The sequence below is a fragment of the Terrapene carolina genome, unplaced genomic scaffold, assembly GCF_002925995.2.
Source record: "Terrapene carolina triunguis isolate 2854851 unplaced genomic scaffold, T_m_triunguis-2.0 Scaffold838, whole genome shotgun sequence".
NCBI lineage: Eukaryota > Metazoa > Chordata > Testudines > Emydidae > Terrapene > Terrapene triunguis.
In genome coordinates this window covers 2624030-2645860 of record NW_020665189.1, presented here as the reverse complement: position 1 = coordinate 2645860, position 21831 = coordinate 2624030, and the positions used below count along the sequence as shown (strand labels likewise).

General features: G+C 47.9%; 1 protein-coding gene across 1 annotated transcript in view; it reads right to left on the bottom strand.

Moving 5' to 3' along the window:
- The window catches only part of DIAPH1 (diaphanous related formin 1), a 172089-nt gene that overhangs the window by 47261 nt on the left and 102997 nt on the right, over positions 1 to 21831 (bottom strand). Inside the window, 3 exon segments of the mRNA XM_029913745.1 lie at positions 18381 to 18389; positions 18967 to 19081; positions 21610 to 21831. The exon segment at positions 21610 to 21831 is cut by the window's right edge and continues 12 nt beyond it. Coding sequence (XP_029769605.1) covers positions 18381 to 18389; positions 18967 to 19081; positions 21610 to 21831 — 346 coding nt within the window.

Sequence of the window (21831 nt, the reverse complement as noted above, 5' to 3'; positions counted from 1 at the left end):
CGGCCGCCCTCCCCCCCGGCGCCCCCCCCCGGGGCGGCAAAAAAGCCAGAGCCGGCCCTGCATCTCTGCAAGAAAGCACCAAAGTGAAACTGACAAAATTCTGCCTGTTTTACTGCTGCTACTCAGAATCCCTTGTACAGAAGTGAAAGTGACAAGAAATCATATTTGTATCACCATGTAGGTGCTTGGGGAAGCTATAGGCAACAAAGGCAGGAACTAGAGGACTCTCCAAAAAATAACAGCCAGAAGGGTGGTTGAGTATTGGACCATGTAACTAACAATTGTGAAGTTCTGGGGTGGGTTTCAGTTTGATCAGACACCTTCCATACAGAAGCAGACATAAAAGACAGTTCCCATCCCAGTAAGAATACAAACATTCATCTCTGCCCAGCAAAGATAGGCTTCTCACTGAGTTATTCTCTGAACCTCAGTGGAGGTCTCTGCCCAAATTTTTGTATCAGTCTCCGGTTAGTGGATGTCTGGTACAAGTTTAGTTGCTGGCAGGGACTTCTATCCACTGGGTTCACAGTACTATCTTCTAACATTTTCTGAGCCAGAGTTACCCATATGAAAAGACTTGTGAGCAGGAGAGACTGGGACTAATGCCACCTATGCACTGTATATCTGAGGATGGCACTGTTCTGGCATGTGGGAGCATGTGCTGCGCTCTAGGTTTAACGTGTTCACATCTCTGTACCCAGAGGACCAAGAGCGACCAGCTGAGTAGTAAAAGCAGTGCTGTCATCTGGATCCATACATCGGGCAAAATTTTCAAAAGCACCTAAAGTGACTTAGAAGCCTAAAATCCATTTTCAAAAGTGACTTAGGCACCACTGAGTTTCAGTGAGACCTGGGCTCCTTTGGATATTTTCCCTGCTCTGCCTTAAGGTTACACCTGCCTGGGAATGGCAGCCTAAGGGTGTGCAGGGATTGCTGCCCACACTGCAAATATTATCTTAACCCAGCAGGGCTGCATAAGGATGTTGGTGTGATTAGTATGATCTGGGTCAACGTGCCTAGGACCACAGCATCCAGCTTGTGCTGGGTTATCAGTGTCCCTGTGGCAGGTATTATCTGGGAGTGTAACCAAGAAGGGCAACTTATGCCCATGTGATTGAAGCTCCCAAGTGTCAGTGGAGGATGCAGTAAGGTGTGAGGATCACTGCCCATTGGACAAGTATGATTTGGGGTATTGTGCTCAGGAAAGCAGTGCTGCCCATGTGGCCGGAGCTACGAGGCCATGTAGCCCAGGAGGACACAGAAAGGGTGTGCAGGGAGCATCCATTGTGTGGTTGGCACAATATGGGTGGCAGTAGCTGCTAGCTGAGGGACAGGTAACTGATATGCCGATGTTGAGCCTCACACAAAGGGTACGTCCAGACTACCCGCCATATCGGCGGGTAGCGATCGATTTATCGGGAATCGATATATCGCGTCTCGTTAAGATGTGATATATTGATCCCCGAATGCGCTCCCCGTCGACTCCGGAACTCCACCGGAGCGAGCAGCGGTAGCGGAGTCGACGGGGGAGCCGCGGCCGTCGATCCTGCGCCGTGAGGACGGGAGGTAAGTCGGTATAAGGCCTGGTCTACACTAACCCCCCAAGTCGAAGTAAGGTACGCAACTTCAGCTACGTGAATAACGTAGCTGAAGTCGACATACCTTACTTCGAACTTACCGCGGTTCAGACGCGGTCCACACGCGGCAGGCAGGCTCCCCCGTCGACTCCGCGGTACTCCTCTCGTTGAGCTGGAGTACCGCAGTCGACGGCGAGCACTTCCTGGTTCGATTTATCGCGTCCAGACCAGACGCGATAAATCGAACCAGGAAGTTCGATTTCCAGCCGCCGAACTAGCGGCTAAGTATAGACCAGCCCTAAGATATCTCGACTTCAGCTACGGTATTCCCATAGCTGAAGTTGCGTATCTTACATCGACATCCCCCCAGTGTAGACCAGGCCAAAGATACTGTGATGGTGTAAGGATTCAGTTAGTGTTTCTAAAGGCTGCCCTGGCACGCTGAGTGGGTGCATCACGGTGCTTCCACCTCATCGTTTCATCTTCCTCCCTCTCCCCAGGATTCTGTTGTGGGGGGGGCATAGACAGGAGTTCAAAACTTGGGGAAAATTAGCTCACTTCTCTGAATTGTTGCATCAACCTCAGACTCCAGCAGTGAAACAAAGGGTTAGGCAAAAACCAAACGGATCCATGTGCCACCTGGTGTTCAAAGGGAAAACTGCACTTTGCTTCTGATGAGTTCTAAAGAGATTGTAAGGTTAGAAAAGTCTCACAAAACTAAATTGACACAAACAGTCACTACAAGAAGTGTCCAAGTCTGTAGCAGCAACACACTGGCCATCCTCATAGCTGTGCTTGCTATTATCCCCAGCACCAAATACCTGCAGACTTCTCCACAGCAAGGGCCCAGAACTCCATCCCATACCTGCAAGTTTTACCTTAATACAGGTCACACCTGCCTCCTTTGTGACACTGCCTGTTTGCTCTCCCACTTCCCAAATCCTTCTGAAACAAAAACAAGTTCAAGCCTTTGACATCTGATAACACGAGATTTAACCTGGACAAATGCAAATGACCTCCTGAGGTCCCTTCCAACCCTGATATTCTATGATTCTATGAAATGAATACACTCCAGAAAAAACAGTCATTACACCTGAGATCCCATGGGAGGGAGAAACTGGAGGGGGGGGGGGGAAAGGATGAGGTACCCCTAGCACTGACAGTAGGCTTTGATTGGAGTTTGGAATACAACATAGCGTTAGAATAAGAAGCCAATGTGATTAGGGGCTGCCTATGCAAAGACACCAACAACATGGCATAGAGAAGTATAACTACAGCTGGGTTCAAATCTGGGCATCACATTGAAAGAAAAATCTTTATAAACGGGAAGGAATTTGAAGAGCAAAAGAACTGCACCAGCAGGGATGGATTTAGAGAGATTAATACAGCTAAATACATAGCTAGCCCAGGCAAACAACTTCCCTAAGGTGACATGGGCCCAGATTCTGTGCTATGCCTCTCAGGAGGTGCAGCACAGGAATCAAAGTCCAGAGATGAAGGTGCAAAGGTGGCTTTAAACTGCTTCTGCATTTATTTAATTCTGGGATGCCTTGGGGCTGACATGACCCACAGTATAAGAAAGCAATTCTAGGGGCTGATCTAAGTACAGCAGCCTGGCATTTTGCTGCCTAAGGGCTGCTCTACAGCCCAGAATAGCCAGAGTGGAAACTGTTCTGGCTACTGCCCCTCCTGCCCTTAATCTGTCCCAGAATGTCCACAGGGGTTGTACTGCCTGTACTGGCCCCTCACTGCTTCAGTGTGGGGAAATTTCCATTCTGCTTTGCTTTACAGCTCCTTTATACTGCCAGGCCATAGCAAGGGACAGAATCTGTCCCCTACATCTGTCTACAAATATCTGAAAGATGCAAGCTAAAAGGAAGGAGAGGAACTGATTGTGGTGGGTCATAGGGGAGTAAACTAGGAGTAACAGGAGGCAACAGGAAAGCAAACACTCAGGCTGAATAATAGAACCTTTTCCAAGTGGGGAGAACTGTTAAGCAGCAGAACTCTCATCCCAATGGAAAGGTGGAAGGCCCTGACGAAAGAACTGTAAGGAATGATCCTGTGCTGGCCATTGAGGAGGGAGGCAGGTAGTGAGATTACACCCAGTGGGTCTACTAACTGTTAATTGGTTCATGCATTCAGCACAGGAATGGAAGAGGCAAAGATGGCTTTAAGACACCTTTTCACTCTCCATATTCTCAGCCCTGCCAAGTCCCTGAAGTAGCAGAGAATGCAGTAACACTCTGGCTATGCCGCACATCTGTCCCTTGGCCTGCCTTCAACACACTCCCTATACCGGGGCTACGATGGGGGGCACACAAAGTAAATATACCACTGGGGTCAATTGTACCCCTGTATTCTGCCAGAGCAATGTAAAGGAGCTGGGTGCAATGGAGAATCTCAGAGATCTCCCCTCTACCTGAATTCTGCAAGTAAAGAGACAGCACCAGCATAGCTGACTGAAAAGTTGTACATGGGCTAGTGATTAAAATACAAGCTCAGCCTTTCCTACCTCTGTCAGTGCATTGCAAACTACGCTCCCCACTCCTCATGCCAATGGCAAGGGAAGTGTGGGGTGTCCTTAGATGCAGCTTAAATGAGTTCACTCTATATAACCTGATTAAAGAGCTACTAAAGGCCCAGGAACATCAGAAGGGCGTTAGCTCTGAAGAGGGAGAGAGACTGCTTCGGATGATATGCAGAGGGTGGGGATGCTAACCCAATGAGGGAGGAGGGATTACTTAGGGTAACACACAGGGTGTAACTAGCAGTGATGGGATGAAATTAATGCTGGCCATCAGCCAGCCACTCCTGCAACGCTCTGCGAAACTATCTCCAAAGGAAATGCTGGAAGCCTTGTCCCTTGGGACAATTCAACATCGATCAAAGAAAGCCCCAGAAAATGTGCTGTAGCAACCAATCCTGCATTAGTTCCTGTGAGACTGAGTAGGCGACCTAATGGGGCCTGTCCAGCTCTGTCATCCTTCAGAGAGCATCATTTTGCTGAACATTTACAAAATTAAGCAACTCATCTAGACAGTTTGCATCAGGAACAGCTAAAGTCAAATCAAAGCTGTACAGGGCTGCTTTAGTGTTCCCTGATTAACAGTCACCATTTCTCAGGCATTATATGCTCTGGGCGCCATCTGCTGGTTGAAATGAGGAAGGTGAGGAGAGCTGAAATAGGTCCCACTAGCCATGCTGGGAATGAACTGTCAGCACTGGTTCCAGGCTCAATTTCTCTGCATGTGAGTGTGCATTCTGGGCAAGGAGAAGGGGTGTCACTTTCCTCTAAACATTAGGTATCAGCCACTCCCAAAGGCAAAACCCTAGATTAGATGGGTCGCTGGTCTGATCCATACAGCTATGTGCTATAGGTCTCTTCAGGGCCCCAATAATAAGAGTGCATTGGAGTCATAGTCAGTATGGAATTGGATGGTTCCCCGTTTCCCCACCACCTCTACTTCCATTAATGTCCCTTTCTGATTCTCTTCATTCTCAGCTGCTCCCTCTTATTGAACCTGCCCCACTTCCTGCCTCTCTGTCACATTTACCTTATTCAGCACCTGCTGAATCCTGGCTCCCTTTATGTAACTAGTGGGGGTGGACAGACACCTGGTCCCAGGTCACAACAGAGGTGAGAAGGCCCCATCCCCTCAATTGAAGATAGGGTGGGGGGCCCTGGCAGGAAGATCCCCATTACTCACAGCAGTGCTGGGACCCACCCCCAAAGCAACTGAGGGTGTACTATGTTCACAATGGGGGGGCTGAGTGAAGACATTCTCCAGAGTAGGTCAAGAGAGTGTCCTGGGTGAGAAGGACTATCCCAGAGTGACTGATGGGCGAGGAGGAAGGAAGGAAGGAATAACTTCCTGGTTAATTAACTAAGAACTGTACGAAGAGCCCTGGCATGCCTCAGGTGTGGGGAGTAGGGACCAACATCCAGGCCTGGCACAGCTCCAAGGGCAGGGGACACCAGTCCAGCTTCATTAACTTTCTGTGCTACCTTCAGCCCAGAATCGCTCACTCATGCTGCAGTGAGGCTCATCAAATCAAAGGAAAGTGCGTGCCCTGAAGCTAACTGTGAGCCCAATTAATTAAAGCTGCACTGGGAGTCAGCTGAGATTGTAACAGGCAGAGAAAGCAATGGGAGCAAGTGATGGCTGGCTGGCTCTCTGCACTCAGCCTGCAAGGGCCAAGCATACACTGCAGCCAGAATTTGAGAGACCTCTGTGCTGCACAGGGAATTAACCCCACACGCACCACACCCTAGGGGACTCAGAGCCACCCAACACATGCTGAACATGGCTGGCTAGAACCAGACAGTAAACTTTTTGACAGAGGAGAGGTTAAAAAGCACACAAATTATTTTCCCCAAAACATGCACATAGCCTGTCCCAGTTTGAGAAGATTACAGATCCCTGGTCCCAGCAAATTTCCCTAGTGTGTACCAGCATACTGCAAGAGCAGCTGAACATTAATGGGAACTGGTCTGGACTCCAAGCAAATCCAGCCAGTTTGCAGATCAAATGGCAACAACTACAGAAATGCAGAGATGGATTTCAGCTCACAGGCCCAGCAGCCAAGTCCTCTTAACAAACATCACAAATCAAGAAAAAACTCTTAGTCCCAGCAAAAGAACAGGCTGCTCTGGGAAGTCTGATGAGCTCCCTCACACAAGCTAATGGGAACACTTGAGTTTTGCTCAAACAGGCACTCCTGAAAGAGACAGTCAGCGAACTCAGCTTTAGCAAAGGGAAAGGTGATGGGGATGCTGAAAAGGCCAAAAAGTTACAGGACAAAATTAAACATCCCTCAAAACAATAAGATTCTACTCTGGAATTTTAAATCTGCTTCTATTTTCACTGACGGACTCAGTGCAAAGTTTGAACTATAGCTACCAGTAAATGTCACTTGTTCTGCCTAAGTGTTGTTCTTGGAAGATCTATTCCTCCATGAAGCCTTCTCTGACAGCAGTCAACTGGCATTTACCTACTCCGAGAGAAATTAATCTGAATCCCACTGCTGAAGTGTCAGCCCACATCTAGAGTCTGATTCTTGAGTTCTCAGTATCCACCTGTTATTATCCAGGTCAGTACGCTGGTCTGCTGCTGAACTGTCCAGCTGAGAAATTATTCTTAATCCCTTGCCTCCCAATTTCTGTAATGTTCCCTTTCATAGGAGTTAGAGATGGAAAAGGCCTACGAGATCCCCATGCAAGTGCCATGCGGCAGATAGTCTGATAAAAGATAGAGCAATGTGTGAAGTTTTTGGAAGTTTATACAAAGACCTGCCATTGAAAGTTAAACTTCAACCAATTTTAAGAAAAATAAAACAACCCCTTCCCTGAAAGGTAAAGCCCATCTAGCATGCACACACATCCTGGCTAAGCAAGAACCTCAATATTACATGTCACAGCAACAGAAGTCGACAGGTTGTCCATGACTGCACTCCGCTTCACCACTCTTTATCAGGTTGCTCTATAAAGGGCAGCATTCCACCTGATGCAATGCTCTCCTCGATTAATTAAACACATGCATATGGCATGGGGTGCATTTTGTCTTCTGCAGATCCTGCCTGACCTTGTTCACTTGAGATTCATTTGAAGATCGGGTTTAATCTCTCTCTGTCTTGCAATTAAGTATTTTGCAGTGTGCATTTCAGTGAGACATTACAATCTCACCCATTTAAATGGATACAGCATGAGAAACTAGCTGCCACAGAGCCAGCAATCTGATCACAAAACGCCATTTCTAAGCCAGGAGTGCCACCTACTGGACACAACAACTGGTAGGGAAGTTTTAGTTCACAATGGGAAAACTGAATGGAGATAAGAGGCAATTTGCTGCTACCTACAAAGGTCCCAGCCACAGACTGTGACACTCTGTATCTCGGGAGAACACCCTGCACCCCCATGTTCATACTTATAATATGATTGTGTGATATCCAATGCAAAGTTTGTCATGGTGGGTAATATAGTAATGTTATAGGTTGTAATTTCCTGCATATAGTTATGAGGCTGAAAATGTGTCCTCATGGCTTAAAACAAGCCCAGGCAAAACTCTCCAGGAGCAGAGGGGCAGTTCACACCTCATCAGAGCATGTATGGGACAAATCCAGCCCAGCCTCACAGGAACAAAGGACACTGGCCTAGGCAGCAACAAAGGATCTGTTGGATTCCCCTTCCCTTGGTCAGTTCTACAGAAAAGGACCTAGGGGTTACAGTGGACGAGAAGCTGGATATGAGTCAACAGTGTGCCCTTGTTGCCAAGAAGGCTAATGGCATTTTGGGCTGTATAAGTAGGGGCATTGCCAGCAGATCGAGGGACGTGATCATTCCCCTCTATCCGACATTGGTGATGCCTCATGTGGAGTACTGTGTCCAGTTTTGGGCCCCACACTACAAGAAGGATGTGGAAAAATTGGAAAGAGTCCAGCAGAGGGCAACAAAAATGATTAAGGGGCTGGAACACATGACTTATGAGGAGAGGCTGAGGGAACTGGGATTGTTTAGTTTGCAGAAGAATGAGGGGGGATTTGATAGCTGCTTTCAACTACCTGAAAGGGGGTTCCAAAGAGGATGGATCTAGACTGTTCTCAGTGGTACCAGATGACAGAACAAGGAGTAATGGTCTCAAGTTGCAGTGGGGGAGGTTAGGCTGGATATTAGGAAAAACTTTTTCACTAGGAGGGTGGAGAAGCACTGGAATGGGTTACCTAGGAAGGAGGTGGAATTTCCTTCCTTAGAGGTTTTTAAGGTCAGGCTTGACAAAGCCCTGGCTGGTATGATTTAGTTGGGGTTGGTCCTGCTTTGAGCAGGGTGTTGGACTAGATGACCTCGTGAGGTCTCTTCCAACCCTGATATTCTATGATTCTATGGGACTATGATGAGATAATGTTCACCTGACACTGAAGGGTGGGGGGATGAGCCAAGAGGGAAGAAAGAACATGATAAAAGGGAGAGATGTTTGCCACGCTCTCTCTCTTCCACCTACATCTACAGACACCACACCAAGCGACTGAAGCACTGATCAAAAGGGAGAACCTGGCGGAAGGGCAACCAGCCAGCCTGTGATGAGAAGCATCTAAGTTTGTAAGGGCACTGAAAGTGTTAAGATCAGCTTAGAATGCGTTTTGCTTTTATTTCATTTGACCAAATCTGACTTGTTGCGCTTTGACTTATAATCACTTAAAATCTATTTTTTGTAGTTAGTAACTTTGTTTATTCTACCTGAAGCAGTGCATTTGATTTGAAGCGTGTCAGAGACTCCCCTTGGGATAACAAGCCTGGTACATATCAATTTATATGTTAAATTGACAAACTCATATAAGCTTGCAGCGTCCAGCGGGCATCAGTGGACACTGCAAAACGGAGGTTCCTAGGGTTGTGTCTGGGACCAGAGATATTGGCTAGTGTCACTCAGTTGCACAATCCAAGCAGCGGCTGGCCAAAAGTGCTCACTCATGTAGCTGGGAGCAGCTTACATGGCAGAGGCAGTGCGCGAACAGCCTGGGTGTGGGGGTTCTCACAGCAGAGCAGGGTAAGGCCGGCTCCCAGAGTCGAGGATTGGAGTGACCTAGCAGATCACCGGTCCAGATAACACCAGGGGAACGTCACACAGACAAAGACCCTATTTCTCCACCAATAATTTTTTAATGTAGTTCAATAAATAATGATGGCAGCTCAGATCTGTCAAGCCCATTCAGCCATCTCTTACCTACATACGGGCAGGGCAATGCCACTCTCACCCACATCTCCTTCTACCCACATTTTCTCTCACCCCTGATGTCATCATTCCCTCCCTCGCAGCAGGGCAGTCTCCTAGAGTTTTGCTTTCTAAGTAACAAGGAATCTCGTGGAATCCTCCCAGGATGGAAAATCTGCATCTCACTGCATGGAACAGGTGCCACCATACAGAAGAGTGGTCTGCTCCACCCTAAGAGAATCTCCCCAGATAGGGTCTCCGAGATTTTGGAAAAGCTTTCTCTGCAGAGGCACTCTGTCCCACCATCATATCCGCTGTTCCATGAACAGTGAGACTGAAGGAGAAAAAGCATTAGCGTGTAAGCTTATGGGTGTTAGTGGGGACAGTAGTGTGAAGTAATGATCTCAGGGAGATGTTTCTCTAGCCTGGAGCACTTACTGATCAGTCACTAAGCCTCCTACTAACATTTCACTCCGCTCCATGCCCGGGATCTTCCAAACAGGACAGTGAGTCTCCTTATCAGCTCTGTGCAGTCTGATACCCTTTGAGGATAGGCATTCCATTACCGAGGCAATTGCATCTAGGTTAGGAGCCAGTTGTCAGGAGATAACTGTGCACTGAGGTCAGGACTCTGACAAATGAACAAGCCTCTAAGAGTCTAAAGTGTCATGCACTACAGAACTGGGGAATGGCAGCTGCAGTGTGAGAAACACCACCCTGTCCCTATGCACCAGCAACACACTGGTGAACCTGACACATCAACAGAGCAATAAGTTGCCATAGGGCAAGGGGACACTACTACTAAATCCCAATCACTAGTGGGAAGCCTTGATGAATTACCAAGCTATCTTGTGACAGATATCTGAGCTATCATATATACTTGCACTTGTAGCTTGTCCGGCCAATAAATTCCACAAGATCAAATCAGTTTTTTATTTATAGTGCACACTGTGGAGTGACAGTGTAGGAGGCTCAGCACCACACAAGCCCTTGCTTCATTCATTAACGACCTAGTATGGTGTACAGTGCCTCATGCACTACTATATGGTGTGCAATAAATGAGGTAGGACTTCACAGAAGCCTTTGCCTCATTAATACTACATCTAAACAACTGACTTTCATGATCTCTGTTTGGCATGCAAATAAAAGGAAAAAGTAGTGTAAGATATTATATGTGGTCTGGTTGATAGAAGCACCTGTGCTGTTCTCAAATACAATATACAAAGGGCCAGCAGAGATACAGCTCCTCAGAGGGTAATTAGGGCAGAAGTGGCAGGAGAGAAAGAAAGGCTGGGAGTTCTCCTGCCCCTGTGACCTTTGCAGCAGCATGAACCTGTCTGAATCAGAGCTGAGTCTGGGGATGGAATAATGAAGCTCCCAGCAGTAAATGTCAGTTCAGAAACAAGCATTTGACCCTCCAGAAGAAGAGGAAAAGAGTAGAAAAACTAGGGAGACCAAGGCCATAACTGTCTGGCTCTAAGACAGACAAAGCAGCAGGCACAACACAGACCTCACCAAAGCAGGGCAGGCACAAAGATGCAGGTAGATTTTTATTATCTGAGGTAACGCAAAGTAGCTCTGCTCGGATAAGCAAGTGTAGTGATGAGTGTGCTGTCTAGTGTTGGGGCAGGAGTTGTGTTTGACAAGCAATGAAGCAAATAATGGAAGCTGAGGAAACCCTGGTGATCCAAAAAACTTCCCCACACACAGAAACACAGTCATCCACAGCACTGACAATGTCTGTGCATATTCAAGCTGTGCAAAACAAGCCTGCTGCTCCTAGCTCCCACAGAGCTCTGCAGCAGCTGTTCACAGCCAGTTACTCCAGGCCTGCAGAGCCAACAGAATCCACCTCAGGGCCCACAGAATACCGACCCCCTCCCAGTCAATCACTTCTGGGCCCATCTATACACAAAATTTGGAAGAGCAGAGCAAGGGTTCAATTATTTTGCTTCAGAGACAGAAGTGCTTGAATGAAGGGGCAGACAGATACAGAACATGTGTTCTCAAGCCCCCATCCCCACAGCATGGAGATGGCCCTGGAAATGGAATCCAGCCCACATGTCTCCAGTGTTTGGGGGTCTGTTAAACAGTCGGAGATAAACTCCTTTAACTCAAGTCTCACTCCTGCTGGCAGAAGAACCCACACCTGCAGGGTGACACCCACAAATTTTCCCTCTAAAACACTTGCCACCCACATGTGGGAAATGACCAAGGCATGCACGATAGCTTCCCACCCCAAGTGGGCAGAGGAAGAGCAGGGAGGAGAAATCATGGTGAGGAGACAGGCAGAAAAGCCACATGAGAAAGAAAGAGCAAGAGAGCATTAGAGAGACACATTTACAAAGGATGAAGTATTGGAGAAACAGGAATGAAGGAAAGTGACACTGATGAAGCCAGCAAGGGCCAGTAGAGCGGAGGAGATGGGCTCACAGGGGCTGCCTCAAACAAAGTTTGCTTTACTTATGATTGCATGCTGGTTTCACTATTAAAAAAAATGACCTGAAACTGCCCTGGCTTTGGATAGAGAAGGGACATTCTTCAAGCCCCTCTAGACCAGTTTTGTTTTCCTTTAAAACAACCAGTAGGAATATTACTGAATCCTTATGGCAGAGCTACAATCGGAGTAGTACAGGGTCACACACACTCAGCTTGGAGAGGGCCACAAAGGGTCCCCTCAAAACTACACTTAACAGAAGTGGTTTGCTCATAGGTGTCCAACCCCACTTGACACCTACGCTAATGGGGTGAGCTAATTCACCCCCCACATACATGCACACACAGAGATTAAAGGCCTTCCTCTGCTGGGCTGGTGGCCAAGGTATGTCAGATCAGATCAGGTAAACAATGCAATTCAAACAGAAGTACAAGGGCTCTCCCTTTCCCTCACTTGCCATGAAGAGCTGAGCTGCACTGCAGGTACTGGAGCGTGAGCCACAGCTCTTGCGTTCAGCGACAGCAGGCACCAGCACTCCCCAAACACATCAATTTTTTGGCAGGTTTTCACAAAGGTGGATTGTGCTTACATGTGTTTGCAATTACCAGCTTCGGCGGTGGGGCTGGCAGGGCTTTTATCACAGTGTTGTGGGCAATGAGATGGGAGTGACCTGAAATATTCACGATCGGGGACTGAGTTTGTCCCACTTTGGGAAAGTGATATCAGCATCCCAGCCACAACCCCCACTTTATCTTGAGGAGGGAAGAGTACACAGCACCCTAAAATCCAAAGGGCCTTCCCTTTCCACTTTCCTGGTGTTCCATTGCTCAGACAGAGAGCAACAGGGACTAAGTAGAACACAAAACATCCCAGGAAAATTTGAATCCAAAGTTGAAGAGATTTGTGAGCAGCATGTTTCAGAATACACAGGCACCAGCCTCCAAAGGGTTTTATTAAGAAAATGTGTGTCTTCAGGTTTTGAACTACTGCTCATCGTTGTAGTATATAGAAGAGATGAGCAACAGCAAAGTCTCTAGTGGACTTCTTGAAGTCTCTGGCTTCTCTCACCTTTCAGGTAACAGGAAAGACTCTGCTTAGGGTAGGTATTTTTTCTATTTAAGGATGGAGATTGGGTGGTTGATATTGCAAGTGTCTCTGTTGTTATGGTGGAAAAAAACAGTTCAATTTCTGCATTTAATAATACCCCAAATAGCTTCTGTTTACAAGGGCTTAGTGCTATGAATGCTGTGCCACACTGGAAGAGGATTCCATGGTACCAGGTTCCTGTATGGCACAGACCATTGCTGGTAATGGACTTCAGGAACAGCTCCAAAGTGGCAGTGAAACCTGCACAGTACATAGATCCTGATCTGTAGGGGAACAGACATTCAGAAGGCTGTATTCTGCAGTTACCTGCAGTAAAGAGAGCCCTCCTACCAACTGCTGACATGGAAGTATGCCCAGGACTGAGAAGCACAATCCTAACATAAGCTCTCAGCTTCAGTAATTTCACCTCAGCCAGCATACATTAACCTCCTCCCTGTCAAAACCTCTCAATGAATTTTGTATCTGTTTTATTTGCAAAGAAAAAACCCATTCTCTTTTTTGGGAGCGGGGCAAAGGAGTACCCTGGGATCAGTGTTAATAGTCCTGACAAGGCATCCTGTTTGCATATCGCCTATGTTCACATGCTGTCACAACAATAGCTGTTAGGATGGAGCACAGCTACAAACCCTCTCCTCAGAACAGAGACAAATTCCCTGTAATAGATGGGAATTGGAGCTCCTGGAAGAGGGAGGGCAAGGAAACATCACTCAACACTCTTGGACAGGAGCTGTCTCCCCCACACAATGGCTTCCTGGCTCAACACCACCTCTTCTATCACACTGCGCAGCTCCAAGGAATTCTGACGTCCCAACACAAAATGATGAGAGCCCAAAGGGAGGAGTGAAGCTGGGACCCCAGGACACTGCTGCCCTCAGCATTCCATTTGTGTTTCAGTTCATTTTGGAATCAGTTGAGAAAGCAACTGATTTATCGTGAGCAACCTCACAGTTCAAGCTTGTGAAATTTTCACAAGCTGGGAGTCTCTGAGGAGAAGAACCTGCCTTGGTACAGACAGAGGAGAGTGCCTTGCCTTCCATTTGCTTTTAGCTCCATAAATATTAAATAGTTTTGAAAGATATTCTGCATAGAGCACTCAGTGAGATGGGGAAGAGAGCCTCAGCATCCACCTGTTAGAGCAGGAGAAAGGAAAGGAGAGATGCCAGCCACTGGGACGAGTGGACAGCCAGTTAATGCACACTAAACACTCTACAAACCTCTCTGCAAACTTTCCGAGGGGGAGCCCCTTCCATTCACCCTATTCTGCGTGCACAATATTTCTCTTAGTATGGGAAGTTGCAGAAATGAAGCATGGGATTAGAAAAGTCGATAGGAAAGTCCACTGGGGCCCAGACCCCAAAATCTGATAAGGCAGCCTATGAATGTTCAGCATACTGCCACCTCTCTGATTAACAGTGACAGGCACACCAGGAATGGATGGCAAGTGTCAGTGGGTACAAGCATGCTGGTTGGCCAGCTCAGCCATTGCTCTTCCTGCCAAACCACTCACTTCCCTGAGAGAGACATTAAAAACAAGACCCCCAGTATTTAAATAATTGAACTGTCATCAGCTGTCTGACTGACTAGTTGAAAGAAAAGTCAGGGAAAGCTGGAGTCACTGAAGCATGGGAAAAAGAGAGAAAAGGGGAAAGAGGAAGGGAAAAGACATTCTGCTGACATCTCATTCCACGTCTCATTTTACATACAGAGGAGAGATTCTTCTTTACCCTCTGGGTAAAAATGATTAAACTTTTCTTTCAAAGTGTGGCAGCTGAAAGGAAGGAGCGGAGTTAAATATTTCACAGGCAAGTGCAGGATTAGGGTGGGGGGGGGAGGGAGATGGCCAAGTGCAGTTTGTACCTTTCAGAGAGCAGGGCACAGCATACTGCCAAACCCATTAAACAGAACTAAGTGCAGCTGTGTAGTTTTAATTGAAAGCCAGTTAAAAATTAAAGAGTGCCCTGCTCATATTAAAGTGGAGTCTACCTGTGGAGTAGTGTGTGAGGTGCCTCTTCGGGGAGCTTTAATGCCTAATAGAGATGTTCACTCATTCAGCACAGTTAGAAAAGTGGAGAGTAGTAACTCTTTCATGCACAGTTTACTCAAGCTACCCACCTCAGCCATTTAGTTGCCACTCCCCAGAGGACAAATCCCCAACTTCGCAAGTAGGAATTGGGAGATGCAGAGTACGGACTGTCACTCAGAGTGAGTACTTCCACAAGACAGCAGAAGTCCTTGAGACAGGGACAATAGACCACCAAACCCCTTTTCACCACTACAGTCCCCTGCTAAGTAACCCAACCATCTTCAGACAGTGCCCACCCTAGTGAGAAAGGCAGCTACCCTTCCCCAGTCACTACCTTGGGGCCTCATTCAGGCTTTCCATCAGCACTGTACAACCTGCCTTTTTCTGTTACCACTGCACAATACAGTACCAGCTGTGCCAACACTGCCCAGATTCAATAGCTGATCACCCTTCACTCTTCCCGAAATGACAGATGCCTGTGGTTGGCCTGATTCTAGCTGTTCAGCATGAAGACCATACTGAGGCTCTCATGGGCACTATCCACTGGTGCTTAAAAACAGCACTTTAAGCCTCTGATTTACAGTGGATCCCTTGTGTAGAGGGTCACCAAATTTGCCCAAACACGGGAAAACTTAATAGAAGCTACAGAGCTGCACTGAATTTGCATTAGAGAGCATACTGCACGTGGCCTCATCTTTCATAGAGAAGGAGAGTCAGGCACCAATGGCCACACCCCTGGATCAAGAGTGTATGGTGGAACTGTGATCTGAGCAGACTGTGGCTCTGTATGGTGGCAGCAGCAGGGTACAGCAAAGAGCTCCACAGGCTAAACCTGGCTCCAAGGGCTGCACTTTAGCCATCCCATCTTGGGTTTCCCTGCATGCTGGACCATTTGATTGCATAGCAGAGCCTAGGTTATGACCTCAGTGCAGATATTTGTTTGTAAAGACTGACCTATGCACTGCTTTTGAGGCTCCCAACCTTCCCTAAACTAGCAGTCAGACTCTGACTTAAAACACTAGAGATAGTTTGGGGGGCGGGGGGAAGGGATAGCGCAGTGGTTTGAGCATTGGCGTGCTAAACCCAGGGTTGAGAGTTCAATCCTTGAGGGGGCCATTTAGGGATTTGGGGCAAAAATCTGTCTGGGGATTGGTCCTGCTTTGAGCAGGGGGTTGGACTCAATGACCTCCGGAGGTCCCTTCCAACCCTGATATTCTATGAACTGTTTCCTGACATGACAAGCCCTGAATGCTAGAAACAGAGGAACTGAGAAGTCTCATTACAACAACTACTTAGGAGGGAGGGAGTGTCCCTGCTGACTTCAGATCATTTCTAAAAGAGGCTCTGAGGCCACTGGTGAAAGAGGGTCAGACCCTTTCAACAGAAGAGTCCAGGAATCCTTCCTAAAAGGCATGGGGGTTTCTGTACAAGAGAGCAACTCAGTCAGGGCAAGGGTGGTTAGGAGGTAGAACGGGAAGGAGTATTTGCCATTGCGAGTACAGAATCTGCTAGCCTGCCACCTAAATGCCTGCAGTCACCAGACATGTGAGTATGAGACTGGAACCCACAGGGGTGGCAGTGAGAGTTTGGGAAAATGGACTAATAGAGATCCCACAAGCACAACTGAGGAAAATTCATACAACAACCAAACCCTCCTCCCTCCGCCCAGAATGCACTCTTTGGTAATCATAACAATGAGAGTGCAGCCTGTCGGCCAGCACAAGACTAATCCATTCAACTGCAGAGAAAGCAGAAAGAGCCAGTATCACCCAGGGCAACGCAAGGCTTTGAGAGACAATCATCTGGGGGAGGGAGAAGACCAAGGAAAGCACGATACAGCACTGATGGACTCCAGCAGTCCACTGCCACCCTCCCACACCAAGTATTGCTGCCCCCTTCCTCTGACAGAAACAATATGCAATCCTGGGAGGATTATCTGCCCTCTTCCTAGGTGGGACATATCCTGGACATGTGGCATTAGAAGAGCATCAATGACAGGAAAGAGTGGGCCTTCCTCTGCCCTATTAACTGGGTGAAGGTACCTCTTAGGGAAGGGACGGGAGCTCCCTCATCACCTCGTTCAAGGCAGTTACTCCAAACCTGTGCAAGGTTTTCACCCATTTGGGACTATGACTGCCCAGATGCCTTTGCAAGAGCAGCTGTGAAAGTTGTGCTCAGCTCAGGCAGCTGGGAGGGAACGAAGGGGGAACATCTGAGAGTGGCATGCCAGCAGTAGACAGCATCCTGAGTCTGGCCAGGTCTCCTGTGAGCAGCCAACGAGGTTGGACAGGGTTTCATTGCAGCATTGAGGGAACTTTTCTGTTATGCAAATGTGTGAGTCACTTCCTGAAAGCTGCCAGAGGCACCTAGCGGCCTGTCACGCTTCTTATTGAAACAAATTGAAGTGCAGCCTGGCACCATCAGATCAGCTAAAGAGGAAAAATTATACTGTCTATAAATATGCTAATTCTGCTGGGGAAGGGGAGAGGGACAGAGGGTTTGAAGCTGTGCTTATTAGCTCCACTCATCAGGGGTCGAGATGAACATCTAAATAAAACAAAGAAGCAGAGAGGAGATGAGGCAGCCAATTTATCAGCCAAGCTGCAATCTCAATCGGCAACATGACAAACTCTTCCATCCATTGTACCCCATCCAGGCAGGGGCCCTGCACTACAGACAAAGGTAGGGGAAAAGATTCATCCCACACTTCAGAGGGGATCTGGCACCCCAACTTCAGACAGGAAGCCCAAAGAGGAGGAGGAAGAAGAGTAATATTTCACCCTTACAGACAAGGAGCCCTTGTCGTGTGTGTGTGTGTGTGTGTGTGTGTGTGTGTGTGTGTGTGTGTGTGTGTGTGTGTGTGTGTGTGTGTGTGTGTGTGTGTGTGTGTGGGTGTGTGTGTGTGTGTGTGTGTGTGTGTGTGTGTGTGTGTGTGTGTCCCACAATACAGACAAGGCGTTACACGGAGGGGAGAGCAAAGGCCCAGAAGAAACGAGGAGCCTCAGTTCGGGGTAAAGCTTCAGAGAGGACACAGTTGGAAAACACCTGCACTTAGGTGACTGCTGCATCAGTTAGAGAAGGAACTCATGGTGGGGGAACCCTGTAACTACATAATACGGTAACATCACTGCTACACTAGACAGAAAATAGGGGGCGTGGGGTGGAAGCAAAATCTGTGCATCCTGTTCTCAACTCCTTTAAAAGGATGAGAGTGGAGGGAAAGGGAGCCTGGGGCTCATGGAGGAGCCCGACACATACTTGGGTAAGAGTGTGAGAATTTCAGCTGTATTTGATAAGTAAATCAAACACTCAGGAACCATCACTAATACTATTGCAGTAAGAGGGGAAAGGCCTGCTAATGGACGGAAACCACTTCCAGGATCCTCTTTCTGAGGTTCCCCCAGGCTAGTCACCCCATCCTAAGGAACCTTTTCATTGAGCAGTAATCACTTCCTCCCCTCAGCAGAATTGCTTTTCAGATGGCAGAGTCTCCCCAAAGCAGTCTCAGACAGGTTGATGCTACTCACCCTTGGAGGCTGCAGGTAGCGGCCCGATGAATCCACAGAACAGGAAGCAGGGCGAGGAGAGGGGAAAAGAAAGTTAGACCAAGTGGACAATAATAATATATGGAGATATCCTATCTCCTAGAACTGGAAGGGACCCTGAAAGGTCATCAAGTCCAGCCCCCAGCCTTCACTAGCAGGACCAAGTACTGATTTTGCCCCAGATCCCTAAGTGGCCCCCTCAAGGATTAAACTCACAACCCTGGGTTTAGCAGGCCAATGCTCAAACCACTGAGCTATCCTTCCCTCCCCAATACCACATCCTAGAATGAACTTCTCCTTCCTCACATGTTCCCATTCCAGCACAGTGCTCAAACGCCAAAGAAAAGGATCACAAAATCACCATGAAAAGACTGGTCTATCAAGGCATTCAACTGCCAACTGAGAAGTCCTCCTTGCCTAACTTCCCCCCCCCCCCCCAACACGGCAGCTAGCCTCTTGGCAGCTAGCTCCTTTGTATTCCTTCTGAATAAAGTTATGCATTCCTAGATCCCTCCCACTCTTCAGTGCTGACTGAAGAAGCTGGAGTGACACCGCGCACAGCACTTACACTTAGTCTGGGCAGAGAAGGTGAGCGTTAGCTTGGCAAAGAGCTCATCATTCTCAAATCGATCTTCTTTTACCTTGGTCCAGAAACAGTCCTGGGAGAGCTCCTCTGCCACAATCTGTAGGGGAGACAAAGCACGATGCACGGTCAAAATTTGTGTGTACACATACACAGCTTACAGGAGATCTCATCCCACCTCCCTGTTTGTTCCTTTAACATCTTTCAATGGGTCCAGATCCTCCTCTCTTACTCTTTGCAGGTGCCCCACAGACCTCTGTCCTTGGCCCCCTCCTCTTCTCCCTTTACACATTCTCTCAGGGTGATCTTTCTGCTCAGTTTCAACTACCATCTTAGAACCAATGATTCACAAATCAACTTGTCCACCCTACCTGCTTCCCTCCTTCCAGCCCCTTAACTCAGTCTGTGTCCATCTCCCCCCAGATGTCTTACCATCAAACTTAAATGAAACATGGCTAAATATGAACCCCTCAATTTTCCTCCAAAACTCTCACTAGTCTTTCTAGTCTTACTGTTGACAGTACAGTCATCCTGTTACTGAGGCCCATATTCTGTGGGTCATCTTTGACAACTCCCCTGCCTTAACTCACACATCCAGGTTGTGTCCAGATTTTGCCAGGCCTTTCTCCATAACCCCTTTAAGATCCAGCATTTCCTTTCTAGCCCACAGCTAAAATGCTCATCCTGGTCATCACCATCTTCTGTCCTGGCGATTGCAATCTTCTTCTCTCCAGTCCCTCTGAAACCCACATTTCACCTCTCCAGCCCACACCAAATGTAGCTGCTGAGATCATATTCTGTACCAGTCATTCTTCCCATGTCTCTCCCCTACACACTCTGAATCCTTCTATTGGCCCTCTCTTTTCCAGGAAGGGAGGGAGGGGGGAGAAGTGGAGTGGCAGCGGCGCGCTCAAGGAGGAGGCGGCAGAGGCAGAGGTGAGTTGGGGCGGGGAGCGGTTCCTCTCCCTACCCCTATATAACGCAGTCTCACCTATAACACAGTGAGATTTTTTGGCTCCCGAGGACCGCGTTATATCAGGGTAGAGGTGTATTACACTGCTTCCCACAACAATGCCAGCCTTGTGTCCTCTTTTACAACAACAGCATCTTCCATGCCACTCTTCCCCTGACCCCTCAGAGCCTCTACATTCTCATTCAAATCACTTCTCAAGAGCTACTTCTACCATGCCCTCTCTACAAGAAGTTAAATAACTAACATTACACTGAGAGGCCTGTGGGGATAGTTTAAAGTACATATTTGGACTGTATGTTTTATCCCTGTCCACCACTCATCTTAAGCTACTTGACTTCTTGTATTGTAAGCTCTTAAGGTCAGAGACTGTGTCTCTATGGAAGTGAGACAGCATCTGGAACTGTAAGGGCACAATCAAAATACAAGCAGTGGATACAATTACCACTACACCCACCATCACCACCAGAAAGTCTGTTCCTACTAGTAATTCTGCCTGTTTTATCAGCACCAGCACATTAGGCCGTAAAGCTGAAAGAGGACGACCCCAGTAACACTTCCACATTGTCGACGAGGAGCAAACAGGTTCAACATTTGTTACTGTTTGACCTCCACACAGCTCTGCTAATGCTCCGCAATCCTGGCCTGTAGCACACCAGGATATCCCAGACCTTAGATTACACACAGTTCTGCCAATTCACCTATATTCTGATCTGCAGAAGACTTGTTCCTAATCTAGTCCTGGGTCCTCATACTGCTTTGCCAATTCCAATTTTGGGCCTCTCCTGAGCAGACAAGGCCAATTGGGCTCAACTGCACATCAATTTTGTGATACATACACATGATCACTGAGACCACCAAACTTGGCTACAGTTCTGGCTGAAAAGGATTTGAATGCAGATTCTCCAAAGTGGAAGGCTAGTATATTAACCCACTGAGCTATTACATGCAATGTTTCTGTGCTAATAAACCAAATAAGCATGCAGCAAGAAAGAGGAGGCCAGCCTCCTTGCTATGCCCACAGGCTCTCTGGTGCCAGCTTGACTGGGCTGTGCACACTTGCTGCCTGCTTGTGGTAGATGTCTGCAGGGCAACAATTCTGCTCACACACATATTCACTATCTTTGTCCCGGTTCAAAAAAAAAACCCAAACCCAAACACCTGGGAGAAAAATTTTAATTTAAATGACAAAGCAGCCTATGCTTTCTACAGCAGGGTAATTATCTACTGCTTGCATATTTTAGAAGGGTTGTGATTATTAAATTGGTTGTTACCATGGTGCTGCCTTCAAAACACTTCCTCCAAGGCAGAGGGCAGAAAACATTCAATAAATAATACAAGTGAAATTAAATGAAATTAAACACCACAGAGTCCATTAATCAGCAGCTGCAGGCTAAAGAGGAAACAGAGTGCTCCTTGGCATCACTCCAGCACAGGGACACTGCTACATTACAGGGGAGGCCTGACCCACAAAGAAGCTCTTGCTCTCCATTAGCCACCAGACACCCCTGTTCCTCAGGTGGTTTCCTCTCCCCTCCCCTCATGCACCACAGAGGATGCCTGATAAAGTTGCACATTTCTAAAGGATGGCGAGAATATGGAGTGGGCAACAGCACCTGGCATAGAACGGTGCTGGAAGACAGGTTAGCAGGTCTTACCTTAGACCAGTTAGGTCTCCGCAGCTGCACCTCTGGCTTATATTGTTTCTTTGGAGCCAATCCATAGGGGAGAGCTGGAGCTGCAGGGGCTCCCCAGCTCCCGAACCCAGGGGGCAGAGGAGGAGGGGCACCCATTCCTGGAGGAGGTGGTGGGATCCCAGGACCTCCAGGGAGCGGAGGGGGAGGGGGCGGGATCCCAGGACCACCAGGGAGCGGAGGGGG